Source organism: Ictidomys tridecemlineatus, chromosome 3 (assembly GCF_052094955.1).
Source record: "Ictidomys tridecemlineatus isolate mIctTri1 chromosome 3, mIctTri1.hap1, whole genome shotgun sequence".
Classification (NCBI taxonomy): domain Eukaryota; kingdom Metazoa; phylum Chordata; class Mammalia; order Rodentia; family Sciuridae; genus Ictidomys; species Ictidomys tridecemlineatus.
The window spans coordinates 141,385,558-141,401,762 of NC_135479.1; the positions used below are offsets into that span (position 1 = coordinate 141,385,558).

Genomic DNA, 16,205 nt, shown 5'->3' on the forward strand with positions numbered 1-16,205 from the left:
TGCAAAAGCAAGAGGTTGGTTTATTGGGACACAGGCGCCTGCGGGTGCCCAGCAGAACCTCAGCCGGAGCTTTGGTGAACTGGCACACCGGGCTTGGGGATACAGAGATTTTTATAGGGTTTGGGACAGGTTTCGCGCGCGGGAAGCAACAGGTTTCTTATTGGTTTGTTTAAATCTAGCATATAGGCCACCTAGGGGGTACAGGTCTGCATTCCAAAAACCACAGGTCTGCATTCTATTCTTTCTGTTCCTGCTTATCTGTTCCGGTTTATTCATTCATGCCTCAGGATGCAGGTGCTCTGTTCTTCAACCGGTTGTCCGGAGAGCATGCCTGGCGCCTGAACCTGTTTATGGCCTGTCTGGTATCTTGGTTTCATATCTTGGCCTTAGGTAACTAGGCTGACTGGGCTAGGGTCTTTCAGTACGAATAAATTAGGAGTTCTATTCTCAACTCCATAGTTTTCCTATTTTCACTCCACAATGATCAGTCCCTCCCTCACCTCACCCTGTCTCCCTGCGGTGCCACTCCATAGAAAGCTGTGTGTTTAACCCGGACTGCTGACCTCCTCCACTGCCTCTTTGGATTGCTTTCCGGGACTGCCTGGCCACTACTTCACAAAGTCAACCTTCTCCATGTTGGCAGTTGATATTCAGAAAAGTACGTCTATCACTGAAGTGAGAGCTACTCTCTCAATTTCCATTTACCACATATGTTTTTCCTTCTGTAAGTACTTCATATATTTTTCTACATAAATATGTTTACATAACTGAAAACCCTAAGAGCAATCTCATTTCTAGGCAAAAATCCTACCCCTTCTTTCAAAGGATTCTCATGTGAGATGGTCACTCTGTGGGATTTACTTCAGTTAGTCAATGTTCCTTTTGAAATGAGATTCCTGGAAGAAAACACAGTTTCAGACAGGGTCTGGTCAGTGCAGCATAAAATGGCGCCATTCCTTTGCTTGCTGTGGACATTAAGCCTCAATTAGCGTAGTGTAAGATTACATTAACTCTTTGACAGCCACTCCTCAGCGTTCATACTGAATCCACTGCTGATTCAACCTCCTGTTTCACATTACTTGCTGTTAAGTGAATTCTTTCCAAGCCTGTGTTACTGCAGTTAATGATTCTTTTTTTTTTTAAATATTTAGTTTTTAGGTATAGATGGACACAACACAATGCCTTTATTTTTATGTGGTGCTGAGGATCGAACCCGAGTCCTGCCTGTGCTAGGGGAGTGCTCTACCACTGAGCTACAGTCCCAGCCCAATGATTCTTAATGTAAGTGGTAAGTATTACTTTTATTTCCACAGTATTTCATCCTGTTAGTTTTAGTCCAGTTGCTCAAAATATTATAAAATCCTGATCTGGTTTTTCCATGAGATATTACTTCACTGTCTAAGTTACATTGAATTCCAGTAAGTGTTACCTCTTCATACCTGGAAAAAGGTTAACAAAATACCTGGAGCTTAGAAGAGAGGTGGAGGCAAAAGGCCCAGTTCCAAGGGAAGGTTTAGCTCGGCTGTGAATGAAATCCTTGGATTTGGAGGGAAGGAAAGCAAAAGAAAAATTAATTCCAGGTTTCCTTCTCATCAACCTTTTAAAGAAAACGAGGACAGGCCCAGGAATGGACAAATAAATAAAAAACAGAAAAAAAGCTGGATTTTAAAAATAAAGTTTATTGAGCAAAAATGGTAAACTATGACTTGGTCATACTGGTGTTCTAGTTGCCAGATCTTGGAATTTGCATATGGTGGCTTTATCAGGCTGATAAAATTTATCTTCCATGGGCTGGGATTGTGGTAGAGCACTCTCCTAGCAGGGGCGGGACCTGGTTCGATTTTCAGCACCACATAAAAGTAAAGGCATTGTTGAGCTGGGGATGTGACTCAAGCGATAGCGCAATCAGCCAGCGTACTTGTGGCCCAGTTTCGAACCTTAGCACCACATACAAATAAAGATGTTGTGTCCGCCAAATACTTATTCTCTCTTAAAAAAAAGGCATTGTGTTGTGTCCATCTACACCTAAAAAATAAATATTAGAAAAAAGAGTTTAAAAAATATTAAAAACATTTATCTTCCTTTACCTTTTCATATTCTTCAGGAGAGAATGATGATTAAGTGAAGGGTTAACCTCACATTACCCTACTTTTTCTGCACAGCGTTTATGACCCATATGATATTTCTCTCCTGTGAAGTGTGAGCTCCATGAAGGCAGATCCTGGTGGCTTGTTCTCCTTGTATTTCTGTTACCTACAATAGTGCTTGGCATGGAGAAAGTGTTTAAGATACATTAATAAAAATTGACTCTATGACACAGGCATCCTAGCATTTTATATTGTATTGAGGATGGAACCCAGGGGCATTGTACCACTGAGCTACATCTGCAGTCCTTTTTATTTTTTATTTTAAGACAGGGTCCTACTAAATTGCCCAAGCTGGTCTTGAACTTGTGATCCTTCCACCTCAGCCTCTGTAATATCTGGAATTACAGGTGAATACTAACCAATTACACCACTGCACCCTGCCATCCTAGCATTTGAAAATGATTATATAAAGGCAATGAAAGGTTGATTTGGAGGGAAGGAAAGCAAAAGAAAAATTAATTCCAGGTTAATTGTGGATTAAGACACATTGTTTAAATTATAGAAAATACAGCTAGTATTCTTCTGATGCCTAGCCAAAGCTACATTTGATCAATTAAAGAACAAATACTGCCCTCTGATGGTAGCTTTTTTTTATTCTTTCATATTTGCAACAATAACTAAACATCTTATTTTCCTTAAGATCAAACTATAACTGTGGGCTATGGCAGAGTCATTGGAAGGGAGTTTCAAGGGACACAGTGCATTTGCTTTATATGTTCAAGACAATTCTTGTAACCATTATCCACACACCCCAACTGATATACCTAGCCTAGTTATCTCATTAGATCAGAAGCCAGCTTGTCACAAGTTATGAAGGATTCATTTCTGTTTTCTGTAAAAATATCAGAATGTCTGTATGGCCTGGCCATTAGTTGATGTTGTAAAGCTGATTGGAATGCCTGCCCGTGCCCTGAACTCACCCAGGTCCGGTTTTCCCTGACCATATAACAACCCTTTCCTAAACCTTAGTGACGCCTCATAAATTCTGGCCTTCCCTGGCCGGATAACGACCCTCTCTGAGTCTCTAAGATCTCCATAAATTCTGATGCTGGGGCCAGCAAAAATGTAAACTTGTGTTATGCTCTTCAGAGTGTTGTTATCTGTAACCCCCCTTTGTGTAAATTTTTGGGCTATAAAACTGGGCCTTGCAAAAAAAAAAAAAAAAAAAAAAAACTGGGCCACAAAGAAGCCTCGGGGCTGTCCTTGGCTCCGACGATTTTGAGGGGCAAGGCAGCCCGGCCCCGTCGAAATAATAAGCTTGCTTTAATTTGATTTTAATTGGAGTCAGTGGTCTTTTCTTGCGTCGTGGTCTAACACAACTTTTATAGCTAGATTACTGCCCCTGGCCTCTCCACTGGTTAAATTGTTTAGTGCAAGGATGAACCTGCTCAGAATCATTATCAAGATGACAATGACACAGCTTGATTGCTTGGGCCAACTGGGACCCAGAGAGGGGTGACTCCTATTGTGGCAGTTGTCCTTCTTCTGTCTTGACTACTCAACCTGGCCTCTTCCATTTTTTGCCTCAAGCTTTCTGTACTTTCCTGTTTCCTGTTCTCAGCTTTTCTCAACAGGTGGAAATGTGGAAAGTTTAAAGTATGTCAGCTCATTATGTCAAAAGCCTGCCTCCAGGGGCTGTGGCTGTGGCTGTGACTGAGCAGTAGAGCACTTGCTGGCATATGTGAGGCACTGGGTTCCATTCTCAGAAACACATATAATAAAATAAAGGTCTATCAACAACTAAAAAAAGAAAAAAAAAAGCATGCCCCCAAGTCCAAAAAAGATGTTAATCTTGGTATCACATAGGCTATAGTTATCAAATAATAATTTTCAAAATTTAAAAAATATAACTCATATACATATAAAATGAGTACAAGTTTAAGACTTGTACTCATTTTATATTTTATACCCACTCACTGAAGAAGAAGATAAAAAAGACGGTAACGCAGGTTCAGAACTAAGTATTCAGAGGCATTCATAAGAGCAGATTGAAATACTGTTGATTGGTGGTATACAAAAGTGGTTCATGTCTTCTAGGAAAGTAGACCATAATCTTCAGCGTTCTCTTCTTTACTGGACAGAAATCAAGTTAATATGTAACTGTACAATGTCTAGGCTCTAATCAATAGGAAAATAGCAAAGTCAAACATAGTTACCTTGTTCTGGAAAATTACATAATTATTAGGTGATCTTATAAACAATGCCCCAGTATAACATTGAGAAGATGGTGGCCCTCTTTCTTTGCCTTATTTGCAAGTTTTGGATAATTAACACATTTACATATTTTTCAAGGTATTACCTTTTTGTTTTAGCCTTTTCCTGCTTTGGAGTATGTTAGTATTTCTCCAATAGACAGTAGATATGAGAGAGAAAATGTAACTCTCAAAACTTCTTTCATGGTCTGGGAATGTGGCTCAGTGGTACATTGCCCAGAATGCCTGAGACCCTAGGTGTGAACCCAATCACCACAGAAAGAAACAACAACAAAAATTATTACTAGCTGATAATTCTAGAGTGGGGAGTGTTTGATAAGAGTAAAGAGAAAAAGGCAAGAAAAGAGACTAACTATCTTGGATAAAAAAAGTGAACTTTGAGGATTATAATGAAAATTTGAAAATTTCCTCCCTTTTTTTGCTTTCATTTTTAAAATATAAATTCATTTTAACTAATACTTAAAAATAAAAATTATAAACATTAATGGAGTATTATGTTAGGATTTTAATTTATTCATTTAATTTTTGAATATAACATCAGAAATAACAGAATAACACTTTTATAAATTTCTTGAAGGAAGAAAATTCAACTGACCAAAAATGTGAAAATTACTAGTATCAACATATAATAAAAGAGAAGAGTGATAAAGTAATTGAGATAAAGATTTCTTGGCTCTAGTTAAAATTTTTTTCTAAGTAGAGAGTATAAAGTAATCTTGCTGTACTAAATTATACAAGGCTACAATTAACAAGGTCAAGGGTGATGAGGAAGGCTGCCTAATGAAATTCGCTAACCTAAGAATTCTCGTACCAAAAACTGAAAAATTCCTGGATCAGGTGTCCATATTTAATTAAAAACAAAAAATAATTATTTAATTTAAAGAATACGCTGTCTTAAATATATACTTCCAACTTTTTTGTTTGTTTTTTTGCTTTTAGTGAAGCATGGTGGGAATTTTTTTTTCTGATATATATAATTATTTTTTTAATATGGAATGTTGTTCAGGTTACAAACTGGCCAGGCTTGTCATAAAGTCATCTTAACAACTATTACATTGAAAAAAATCATTAAAAGTCCTTATTTATTATAATGCATGAGGTGATCTGGTAATTTCTTTTACTATTTAAGAATACTTTTGTATGGAAGATAATATTTTGATGATGGCATTCTAGATCTTACCTGTAAGATATTATACAAGGGAACAGAAGACCTTAGTTCTATTCACCTTTCTGTCACTAAATCATTATACAATTGTGGAAACATTTTGTTTTCTTCTAAAATTCAAGTTTTTTTTTTTTTTTGGGTGTTTAGAATTCTACATGTATATCCACTAAGACATAGTTTTTAAGTTTTAGAGTTTAGAACTTACTCGAGTTTTATACCAAAAAAATGGCCAGATCCCTTATACAACCTGATTTGGACATCTGCAGCATCTGCAGTAATATACCTAAGTATATATTACACCTTAGGTAATATACACTTAGGTGTATATTACTTGCAGTATGTACTACCACTTGAGTTCTTAGCTTTTTATCTTGGTCAGCTGTCTCTGAACTGGGCTATAATTTTCTCATTTATAAAACAAGATGGTTGTGCTGCAATGGTTGGGTTAATTATATATGAATGACTTAAAAGTTTTAAAAATAGTTTATTTTTTGGGGAAGGGTACCATTATGAATCTATGAGTGTTTTAAAACATGAACTATTTATAGATAAGGAAGGTTTTAGAATTAAGTTTCAAAACTAATGTTTAACTTTTTTGATCAGTTTTACTTTTCCCCCTAAGCTCCTAAAACACGACAGCCTGCCCTTTCAATATTCGATAGTTTCTAGGATTTTCAAACTGAAACTAGTAGGTTATCTGGGCACCAGTTTATTATCTCCAGCTTCTCTTCCCTATTAAAAAGGAAAAGATGATTATTATTAGGCCCAATTATTTTGAGAATTCATCTTATCAAAAATGTGGAATTATGAATTCAGTCTGTTTATGATGAACTGCCTCTGAGTTGAATTGTTTCATAGTCTAATCTATTTGGTTATAATAATAATAAGAATAATAATAATAAGAAAAGAGAGATAATATAATAAATTTGGTATTTATCAATTTAATCAGTTTCTGAATTTAATGAAATAAAAAAACCTGAATCTCCTCAGGATTCTCTGTTGGTAGAAGAAATGACTATAACAAAATCTGTTGAGGTAGATTGAAAAAGAGAAGAAAATCCATAGGACCCAATAGGACCCACCATTAATATTTTGACTACAGTTATCTGGAGTAGAATCTTGGGCAGAAAAGAAAGAAAAAGGAAAGAAAAGGTAAAAAGGAAGGAAGAAGGAAAGAAAAGACAAGGTGGAAATATTTACAGTTCATATTATAGTACAAGAACTAATTTCCTTAATAAGAAACTTATCATTCTGTGAGAAAAAGACCAGTGACCCAATATAAAAATGAGGGATATACTCAATCCTACTCAAATAAGATAAATGAAAATTCAAATGTGAGATATCATTTTTAAATTATAAAACTGGAAAAATTCAACAAGTTTGATTACACTTCTTGTTGAGAATGTGGGGAAAACAGGTACTCTGAAAGTATTGATAGTTTTAAGTCAACCCAACCTTTCTTGCAGAAAATATGTGTGGTACCGGGAATGAAACCCAGGGCCTCCGCATGCTAGGTAAGTGCTCTACCAGTGAGCCACATCCCCAGCTCAAGTTGGCATAAATAATCTTCATTCTAAGTGCTATGCATTGGTAAATACATTCCAACCTCATCTACCATTTTCTCTCTTGCTCAGTTGCCCTCCTGCTTTTCCTCAAATATGCCAATTACATTCCAGCTCCAGGGCCTATGCATTTAACTTTCCCTACTAATCCTGAAAAGCATATCAATTTTTTCTTTACCTCTATCAGGTAAATATCACCTCAATAGGTAAATATTAATCCTGAAAAGCACATCAATTTTTTCTGTACCTCTATCAGGTAAATATCACCTCAATAGGTAAATATTGCTCAAATATCACCTCTTCAGTGAGGCTAAAACAGTGGCTCCTCACCACCCTAATTTTAATACAAAGAACTTATCGTCTGTGTTTTGACTCTCCTCCCTATCTAGACTCTACACCCAGTAAAGACAAGGTCTTTGTTGTGTATATTGCTGTATCCCAGACCCTACAGGCTTAATATACAGTAGCTGCTCATTAAAGGTACATACTGAATGAACATTTTATAGAGGACAACTTAACAACATTTATTAAAATTTAGAATGTAGGGTTGGGGTTGTAGCTCAGTGGTACGGCACTTGCCTAGCTCGTGTAAGGCACTGGGTTTGATCCTCAGCACCACATAAAAATAAATAAAGGTATTGTGAACATCTACAACTAAAAAAAAAAAAAAAGTTAGAATGTATATATACTCTGAAATTCTCCTGAAGGCATTTACCCTATAGATAATAGATATCTTTTTGTTTTGTACTGGGGATTGAATCAAGAGTGCTTTACTAGGCTGGGGTTGTGGCTCAGTGGTACAGAGCTTGCCTCAAATGTGTGAAACACTGGGTTCAATCATCAGCACCACATAAATAAATAAACAAAATAAAGTTATTAAAAAAAAAGGCAATCCTTTTTTTTTTTTTTAAAGAGTGCTTTACACTAACCTGCATCCCCAGCTCTTTTTATTTTTAAAATTTTGACACAGGGCCTCAGTAAGTTGCTGAGGCTGGCCTTAAACTTGTGATCCTCCTGCCTCAGCCTTCTGAGTCACTGGAATTACAGGCATGTACCTCAATGTCTGCTACCCTATGGATATTCTTGTTTGTATACAAAAAGAGAATGTATACAGCTATTTGCTATAGCGTTGTTTGTAATAGTGAAAATTGAAATGTACCTAAGGTCAATTTTAAACAAAAATTACCTACATCTACACAACAGAATAAATGGAATACTGCATAGATATAGAAGAATCTCTAATTCCAAAAATTCTTTTGCTATCTTTGGTAAATATATGTCTAAGATGTGACTATGTTAAGACCCTGATGATTTCACTTTGCAAATGATCCCTTTTAATGGGGCATTTAATAGTAAAGAGGGTAGGAATAAACAGGTAGAAAGAATGAGTAATCGTTTTTACAGTTTTACTTAATAAATATTAAATTTCCTTATAGAAAGTATAGGACTTTTACCAATTAAATAATATTTGAGTAAAAACAAATGTATCTGAATACAGATAACCTTATTAAATAAAAATCCTTTCTTTGTACATCCAAATTCATGAATAGGTTTAAACTGGCAGTACCTATTGTTCATTTATTATGGGTGGATTTCCCATTTTACAGACCAACCTCTCACTTATGGGAAGAGAGGTTCCTGGTTTCGGAATGTCTTTAGTATACATTTCCTTATCCCAGAGGAGCAGAATTCCCCTAATATCCATCACATAACATCCACTTGCAGCAGCAGGGAATTTTGCAGAGGTACTTTTCTACTCCAGAGCTATATACATACAAAAGAATGTTCATATATTTAAAAGCATAATGCATAAAGGATAATTTCTTGGTAACCATATATGCCCCTTAATCTCATCAAACCATAATTTGCTCACTGTTCCTCAAATAAAAATTTCTATTTCTTGTCTCTTTTAACATCCTCTTTCACCTTTTATCCACTGCCCTCAATTGGAATCCTACATATGCATCTATATAAATACTACCATTTCAAGGTCCAGGCAAACTCCTATCTCTCCATTAAAGGAAAAGGTCTTTGCTGACTATTTTAACCTATAATAATCTAAGCTCTGACTCTAGCCTCTGTTATCTGGCTCTAATATTTTGCTGCTTAATACTGTTAACTAGCTTTTCACAAGTTTTTGAGTTATCTCCCAGTTAGATTGCAAGTTCCTTAAAGGCAGATTCCTATATTGTTTTTCCTCTATTCCTCATGCACCTACATAGTAGATATAAATGTCCTCGATTTATGACCCAATATATATAATTGGTGTTCTTTACAGATATTTCTAGAATACATCTATGTTTTTATATAAACATGGATGTTCTGCTACCCCAATAAATTGAGTGTTTGGTGTCAGAACTCATCAGCTGACTCTGTGTCCCAGCCACAGGACTGTAGTTGTTCATCCTGTGGGAACTCAACTACAATGTCATAAACAAAATTTGGATCATCTTTCTTCTTCTGATTTTTCTCAAAAAGTTCATCCATGATGCTCTTCCTTTTGGCAAGCTCCTTGTCATCTAGTTTGTTCAGGTCTTCCTCAGGATCAATGGTTGTTTCCCGTTGAATTTGTTCCATCGTTTCTGCCAAACTCTGTCCCCACAAGTAACCTCGTAAAAAAGTGAATAACTTCTTTAGCTGCTTCAGGGATACTTGTTCCAGGTAACTCTTGTGTCGTGGATTATTCTTTAACTGTTCAGCAGCTCTGGTACAGTCTAGGAAAGGGGGAAAACATATACTACATATATAATATACACCACAAGCAATTAATGCACCACAAACTGTTCCAAGAACAAAAATGCAGCAAAAAACTCAGAACCCTGAAATCATTATCCACATTATAGACAAGTGGCTAAATGGCTTTATTGGAATTAACTATTTATAAAACTATTTCTTTATAATAAATTGAGTGGGAAGGGGGAAGGATGGATGTATTTTTTACTTAACATAAAATCACTTTGTGGAGATATAAAAAATTTCAACTGAAGAGCATATCTAAGAAGAAAAAAATGGCATTATAGCTTTTAGGCAGCAGTAGTGGTAGTAATAAAATGTTAAGATTATGAATTAAAAAACATTTGGAGGGAGAGAAGTGAATTAATATTACTGAATAATGTTATCTCATTTAGTCCAGAACATTCTGAAAAGGATTTAATTATCAGTTAAAGAACTGGGGGGGGGGGAATTATCAATTTCCTCTTATAGATATGGAAACTGAAGCTCACTGTCAATTTATCCAAAGGTCACATATCTAGTCCCTGATAAAGTCATGATTTGAATCTACATCTGTTGACTCTGAAGTCCATGTCACGTCATTGTAAGAGACTCAAACTGTACTTATTAAGCGACTTAGGGAACATTTTAGAAGGCAAGATAAAATATGAGGTACCTGAGAACTTTGAAAAATTTCGGACTGGCATGATGCGCTGGCGACTCTTTCCTTTGACTTCATTCTCATAGATTAATATAATAGCTGGAGGCTGGAATCTAACTCCACATTTCTTGGCAGTGCACATCATTCTCACATAACTTTCAGGATAAATCAGAGGAAACCTGATGAAAATGTGTTAATTGCATAATAATTTCTGCTGGCAGGGGTAGGGGAACAAAACAACTAGGTGTCGGATAGATAAATCTTCTTTCTTTGGCCCCACCTTCCCAGCATAGGCAGCTGTAGTCCAGTTCTGTGCATGCTTACCCTATGAAGCTCAATACTTAGAGGCCTAGCCTGAAATTCATTTTGGCTCTGGTTAATCTTAGTCTGTATCCCTAAATTTCTTTGGGTGGGCCAGGCAAGGTGGTACACACCTGTAATCCCAATGGCTCAGGAGGCTAAGGCAGGAAGACTGCAAGTTTGAGACTAGCCTCAGCAACTTAGTGAGACACTATCTCAAAATGAAAATAGGATTGGGAATGTATCTCAGTGGTAAAGTGCCCCTGGGTTCAGTCCCTTGGACAAAAAAAAAAAAAAAAAGATTCTCTGGTTCATTGAAAGATGTAGGTATGTTCACATACGAGCTGGGAGTACAATTCAGATGGAGTTCTTAGAATATGACACTCTTACTGAAGACTGTATATGAACCCCTGAGTGAACCCAAGAACTGACTTATGGAGTCTTTCCTATTTATTAATTAAAAAACTGTGTAACAGGCACTTTTTATATCAAGGTACTATGGTTATTTTAACTTTTGACATTTTGTCAGGCTGGCAAATGGTGCACACCCTGTAATCCTGCCTACTTAGGAGGCTGAGGCAGGAAGCTCCCAAGTTGGAGGCCAGGCACCTGGGCAACTTGCCAAGATGCTGCCCCAAAATAAAAAAATAAAAAGGAGGTTGTAGATATAGCTCTGAGTGCCCTTGGGTTCAATCCTTAGTACTTTAAGAAAAAATTGTCCTTCGAGGTTTGCCAGATCAAATCTGACTCCCGTATACTTGCTCAATTATTTTACTCACAGAGTCTTTTTGAAATTGTTCATTTAATCATTCATCTCCCCTTCCAGTTTATATGCTTCATGAAGGTGCATATCCATTTTCACCACAACATCTCACAATATCTGGAATGTAGTTGGCATTCTATACATTCTTCTTCTTTTTTTTATTGGTTGTTCAAAACCTTACAAAGCTCTTGACATATCATATTTCATACATTAGCTTCAAGTGAGTTATGAACTCCCGTTTTTACCCCAAATACAGATTGCAGAATCACACTGGTTACACATCCACATTTTTACATAATGCCATACTAGTAACTGTTGCTATACATACTTCTTAATGCTATCTATTAATATAACACATAGCTCCTGTATGTCATCCAAGTATTTATAGTCCAGAAACCTGATCAAAGAGGCCACATACAGGTCAATAATGTTTACATGGCCTTTATTTCAGCTTATTTTTCTCACTATGTGATATTCTTCCAGTTATAAAAAAATGGAGCTATTTCCAGATTAGCACTTTCTGTTTTTTCTTCCCTTCCTCACTCTCAGTGTCAAATACATTTAATTATAAAAACTGCTTTAGATGTGGCTATGACATTCTCAGGAAGATTTGAAAATTGTCAAAAACTGAGGTAGTTTTATTAGAGATTCACTATAAGACTGTAGTTTTTAAATATTTTAAAAGTAATTATACATGCTCATTGTAGAAAACCGAGGAAAGTAATCTCCCTTGATTACTTCATCCTTTTTTTCCCCTATACATACGGTTTTATTTTTTAAACTGTCATATATTTTTACATCATATATACTATTTCCTTTTATTAACCTATGTGATTATTTCATTAATACATATTTTACTAAAAGGCCATTTTTATAGCTGCTATGTGGATTTGTCTTATAATCTATATTATCACTTCTTATTGTTGAATGTGAAAATTTGTGTTCTGCCTCTGATACGATGCAATGATCAAATACTACTCCCAGTTCACTAAAATTTGATGTTAGTAAACTTTCTAGGAGATCCTACTGAGCACAATATAAACTGCACACACTACAGCAGATGGATGATGTACTTGGGAATGATGTATGCAATTGATACTCAATAGTGTAGATTCATTTACTATAAGACTTTATTTTCTCTTTCAAGTTTAACTTTCATTTTTACTAAAAAATGTTTGTATTCTGCTTGGAATATAACATAAATCCCAGGAGGATTATAATAAAAAACTACTGTCCATCTCCATAGTCAACAAGTTTCAATTCTTTTAGGCACTTTTCCCCCCCAAAATTTATCTCCATATTTCTAAATAACATGATTATTCTGCTATTTTCAGTTTAAGATAGACACACACGCTACTTTTTGAGACATCCGCTCTAGAGCTTTCTGTCATACCACCAGGAGAGGGTTGTTTCCACCCAACTGCATAGCACAAAAGCACTCCCATCTGCAGTAGGTGCTCTCTAGGCTGCTTACAGATTTCGTTCAGTTCAGGACAAGCGACGGCACATTACCTAATTATTCTTCTTAGACATGAATACTTTTCTGCCCAGGCATAAATAACTGTGAAGGTCTTGATAATTGGCCCCCATAGAACCTAAAGAGATTAGATTTACCAATGGGTAAAATAACCTCTCCCTACTCACGTCCCCACCAGTGTAAGGATGACTTCTTACCCGTAGAGAAGTACAGAAAATGTTTTTCTCCTGCAGGCCAACGTCTAAACCGCTGGGAGAGGGTTGTTTCCACCCAACCGCAGAGCACCAGAGCGACTTAGGTCGACTTTGAGGCCGGGCGGAGCCTGGCGCTGCAGGAAGAGGCCGTAGCCACAGATCGCTGACGTCACCGCAGGGTGAACTCCTCCGTAGGAGGCCGGAGCACTCTAGGACCTGGCACCGGCGGAGGAGGCCCACTCCGAGCACAACCCGCTCTCAGGACTGAGAGCCTGGTCCAGGGCCCGCTGGGCGGCCCGCTGGGCGGCCCGCCCTCCCGAACCCCTCGAACCGTTCCCACAGCAACAGCCCGGGTACACGTCACGACGCTTGCGTCGCTCCTTGCCCCGCCTCCGACCGGGGCCGCGGGAGGCGGGGCGGCACGAGAGCGCATTTTGGAGCCGGCCCTGCTGCTTTACATTTGGCGGGAGCTTTGTGGTGCTGGTGCTGTGGAGAACTGGGAAACCGCAAGGCCGCGGGCGTGCGTTGCACTTAGCCCTCGGTCCTAGTCCCTTAAGTCGGTGACTGCGCACTCTAGGAGCGGCGTGAGGCGTGTGTAGGCTCCCTTTTGCGTCTGCATCTGGTCCCCGCGCTCTTCTCGGGCGTCCGCTCTCCCGCCGGCGTCCTGGCTGCCCAGGCCGTGGCTGTCCGGGTCGTGGCCTGGCTGCTCCTCGGGGCGGCTGGGCTCACCCAGACGCTCGCCGCCAACTCCTCTGACGCCCCCTTCAGTGCTGGTAAAGGGGGCGGGGCTCGGGAGTGAGGTGGGGCTTGGCAGAAACTCCAGGCTGCAGGGCCATCTCCGCGCCGCGGTTAGTTAAGGTGCCTCGCGTACTCTGCGCGGCACTCTGGTAGGGCGAGGGTAGGGCGAGGGTAGGACGAGGTGGAGGAGGTTAAAACAAAGGCCGCGTGCCTTTCTCCTCCCCTTTTCCCTCCCCTTGCTCGTTGTTGTCTAGCCGATTCCGGGAGTTTGGAGAGATTTAGTCCGGGCTTAGTCCGTCCGAAGTGGGACTGGAGCGCTGTTTTAAAATATGGTAAAAGAAGTACAGCTGGGAAGCATCTTGCGATGCATTGCATGAAGCTTCCAGCCGCTAACGGGCTAGAAAAACCTCCGTGTCCTGAGAGGTGTGAGAATCCCAGAAGAGCAAAGAGTCTTGGGTTGTGCGTGTGCGGAGGAAACTAGTTTTGTTTACAAACTTTTTTCGTGATTGACTGGTTTGGGGTAGGTGACTCGGGGGTGGGTCAGGAGTTGATGCATATCTTTGGACCCGAGTCCGTCAGCCTTAATGTTCTGCCAAGTGCTGTGGATCCATTCTTGAGCCAGTCATGGAGCTTGCAGGATAGTGAGGGAAAGACACTTACAAGAGAAATTACAATGCAATGACCACGTTTGGATGGGGAGGGAAAGTTAGCACAAACCGTGTGAGTTTCTCCGCCTGTAAAATAAGGGTGTTAGACTAGTATGTGTCAATCAGCACAGTTCTGCTTTTGTGTGTTTACAGAATTACACTTCCAAATTTATTTTTAAAAATGATTATCAGAACAAAGAATTTTCAAGCAGCTGGACTTGACATCTGTAAAGATTTCTCTAGCTTTGAATTTTATAATTGAAAAGGGGTCACTTGACAGAGACCATTTAATCCACCTCAACCAAATAATATTTAAGAGGAAAAAAAATCTTGAACGTGAATCCAGATGCTTGATCTTCAATTTGAAATGATACTTTTGTCTTAAATATCATAAGTAACTAATATTTGCTTGCCTATTTGTGAATTGGCTTTTCTACCACCCCAGGATGAATGGTTTACTACTCTAGAGTACATCCCAATAGAATTTAAACCTGTTCATTAGACCAGAGACCTTGTGCCTATTAGAAGAAAATGTAGGCCCAGCTCTCTATCATGTCAACTTAGGAACTGTTCTTCAGTGACACTCCTTTAGAAGTAAAATCAAGAATCAATAAATAGGGTGATATCAAACTAAAAAGCTTATTCCTAGCAAAGGAAACAAGAATATGAAGAGAAAGCCTATAGAAGGGGAGAAAATCTTTGCCACCTGTACCTCAGAGCATTGATCTCCAGGATATATAAAAAATCTCAAAAAACTTAACACCAACAAAACAAAACGAAAACCCAATCAATAAATGGGCAAAGAAACTGAATAGGCACTTCACAGAAGAAATATGATCAGTTAACAAACATATGAAAAAATGTTCAACATCTCTAGCAATTAGAGAAATGCAAATTAAAACCACTGAAATTTCATCTTACTCTGGTCAGAATGGCAATAATCAAGAATACAAGAAATAACAAATGTTGGTGGGGATGTGGGGAAAAGATACACTCATACATTGCTGGTGGGACTGCATATTGGTGCAACCACTCTGGAAAGCAGCATAGTGATTCCCCAGAAAAATTGGAATTGAACCATCATTTGACCCAGTTATCCTACTCCTCAGCATATACCCAGAGGACTTAAAATCAGAATACTTCAGTGATGCAGCCATATCAATGTTTATAGCAGCTCAATTCGCAATAGTTAAGCTGGAACCAACATAGGTGCCCTTCAACAGATGAATGGATAAAGAAAACATGGTATATAAACAATGGGATATTACTCAGCCTTAAAGAAGAATTAAATTACAATGTTTGCTGGTAAATGGATGGTACTGGAGATTATCATGCTAAGTTAAATAAGCCAATTGCAAAAACAAAAACAAAAACAAAACAAAAAACCCGAAACCCCCCAAAACACCAAAGGTGGAATGTTCTCTCTGATATGCAGATGCTAACACACAATACTGGTGGTAGTGGTGAACAGAATAGAAGTTCATTGGATTATACAAAGGGGAATGAAGGGAAAGGAGGGGCGATGGGAATAGGAAAGACACAGAATGAATTGAACATAACTTTCCTATGTTCATATATGAATATATGAACAGTCGAACTCCACATCTGTACAACCCAGAATGGGAA

The 16,205-nt window shown here is 38.2% G+C and overlaps 2 protein-coding genes across 4 annotated transcripts in view; one reads left to right on the top strand and one right to left on the bottom strand.

The window, feature by feature from the left end:
• Nucleotides 1-13,559, bottom strand: Cep19 (centrosomal protein 19). Of its 3 annotated transcripts, none has more exons than XR_013436834.1 (4): nt 13,198-13,559; nt 10,476-10,639; nt 3,327-9,801; nt 1-3,291 (listed from the first exon to the last, which is right to left on the bottom strand). XR_013436834.1 is itself a non-coding variant. In XM_013365183.4 (3 exons), exons 2-3 carry the CDS (start codon nt 10,603-10,605, stop codon nt 9,440-9,442), a joined length of 492 nt encoding a protein of 163 aa, XP_013220637.1. In that variant the 5' UTR covers nt 10,606-10,639; nt 13,198-13,559; the 3' UTR covers nt 1-9,439. The 3 variants fall into 3 exon arrangements, 1 of the variants encoding a protein (XP_013220637.1); XR_013436835.1 differs by having other exon boundaries at nt 10,476-10,615; nt 13,198-13,556; XM_013365183.4 differs by having other exon boundaries at nt 1-9,801.
• Pigx (phosphatidylinositol glycan anchor biosynthesis class X) overlaps nt 13,140-16,205 on the top strand; it is a 24,716-nt gene continuing 21,650 nt past the window's right edge. Inside the window, exons 1-3 of the mRNA XM_005340297.4 lie at nt 13,140-13,143; nt 13,390-13,700; nt 13,772-13,967. Coding sequence (XP_005340354.2) covers nt 13,140-13,143; nt 13,390-13,700; nt 13,772-13,967 — 511 coding nt within the window. The remainder of the gene's footprint in view (nt 13,144-13,389; nt 13,701-13,771; nt 13,968-16,205) is intronic.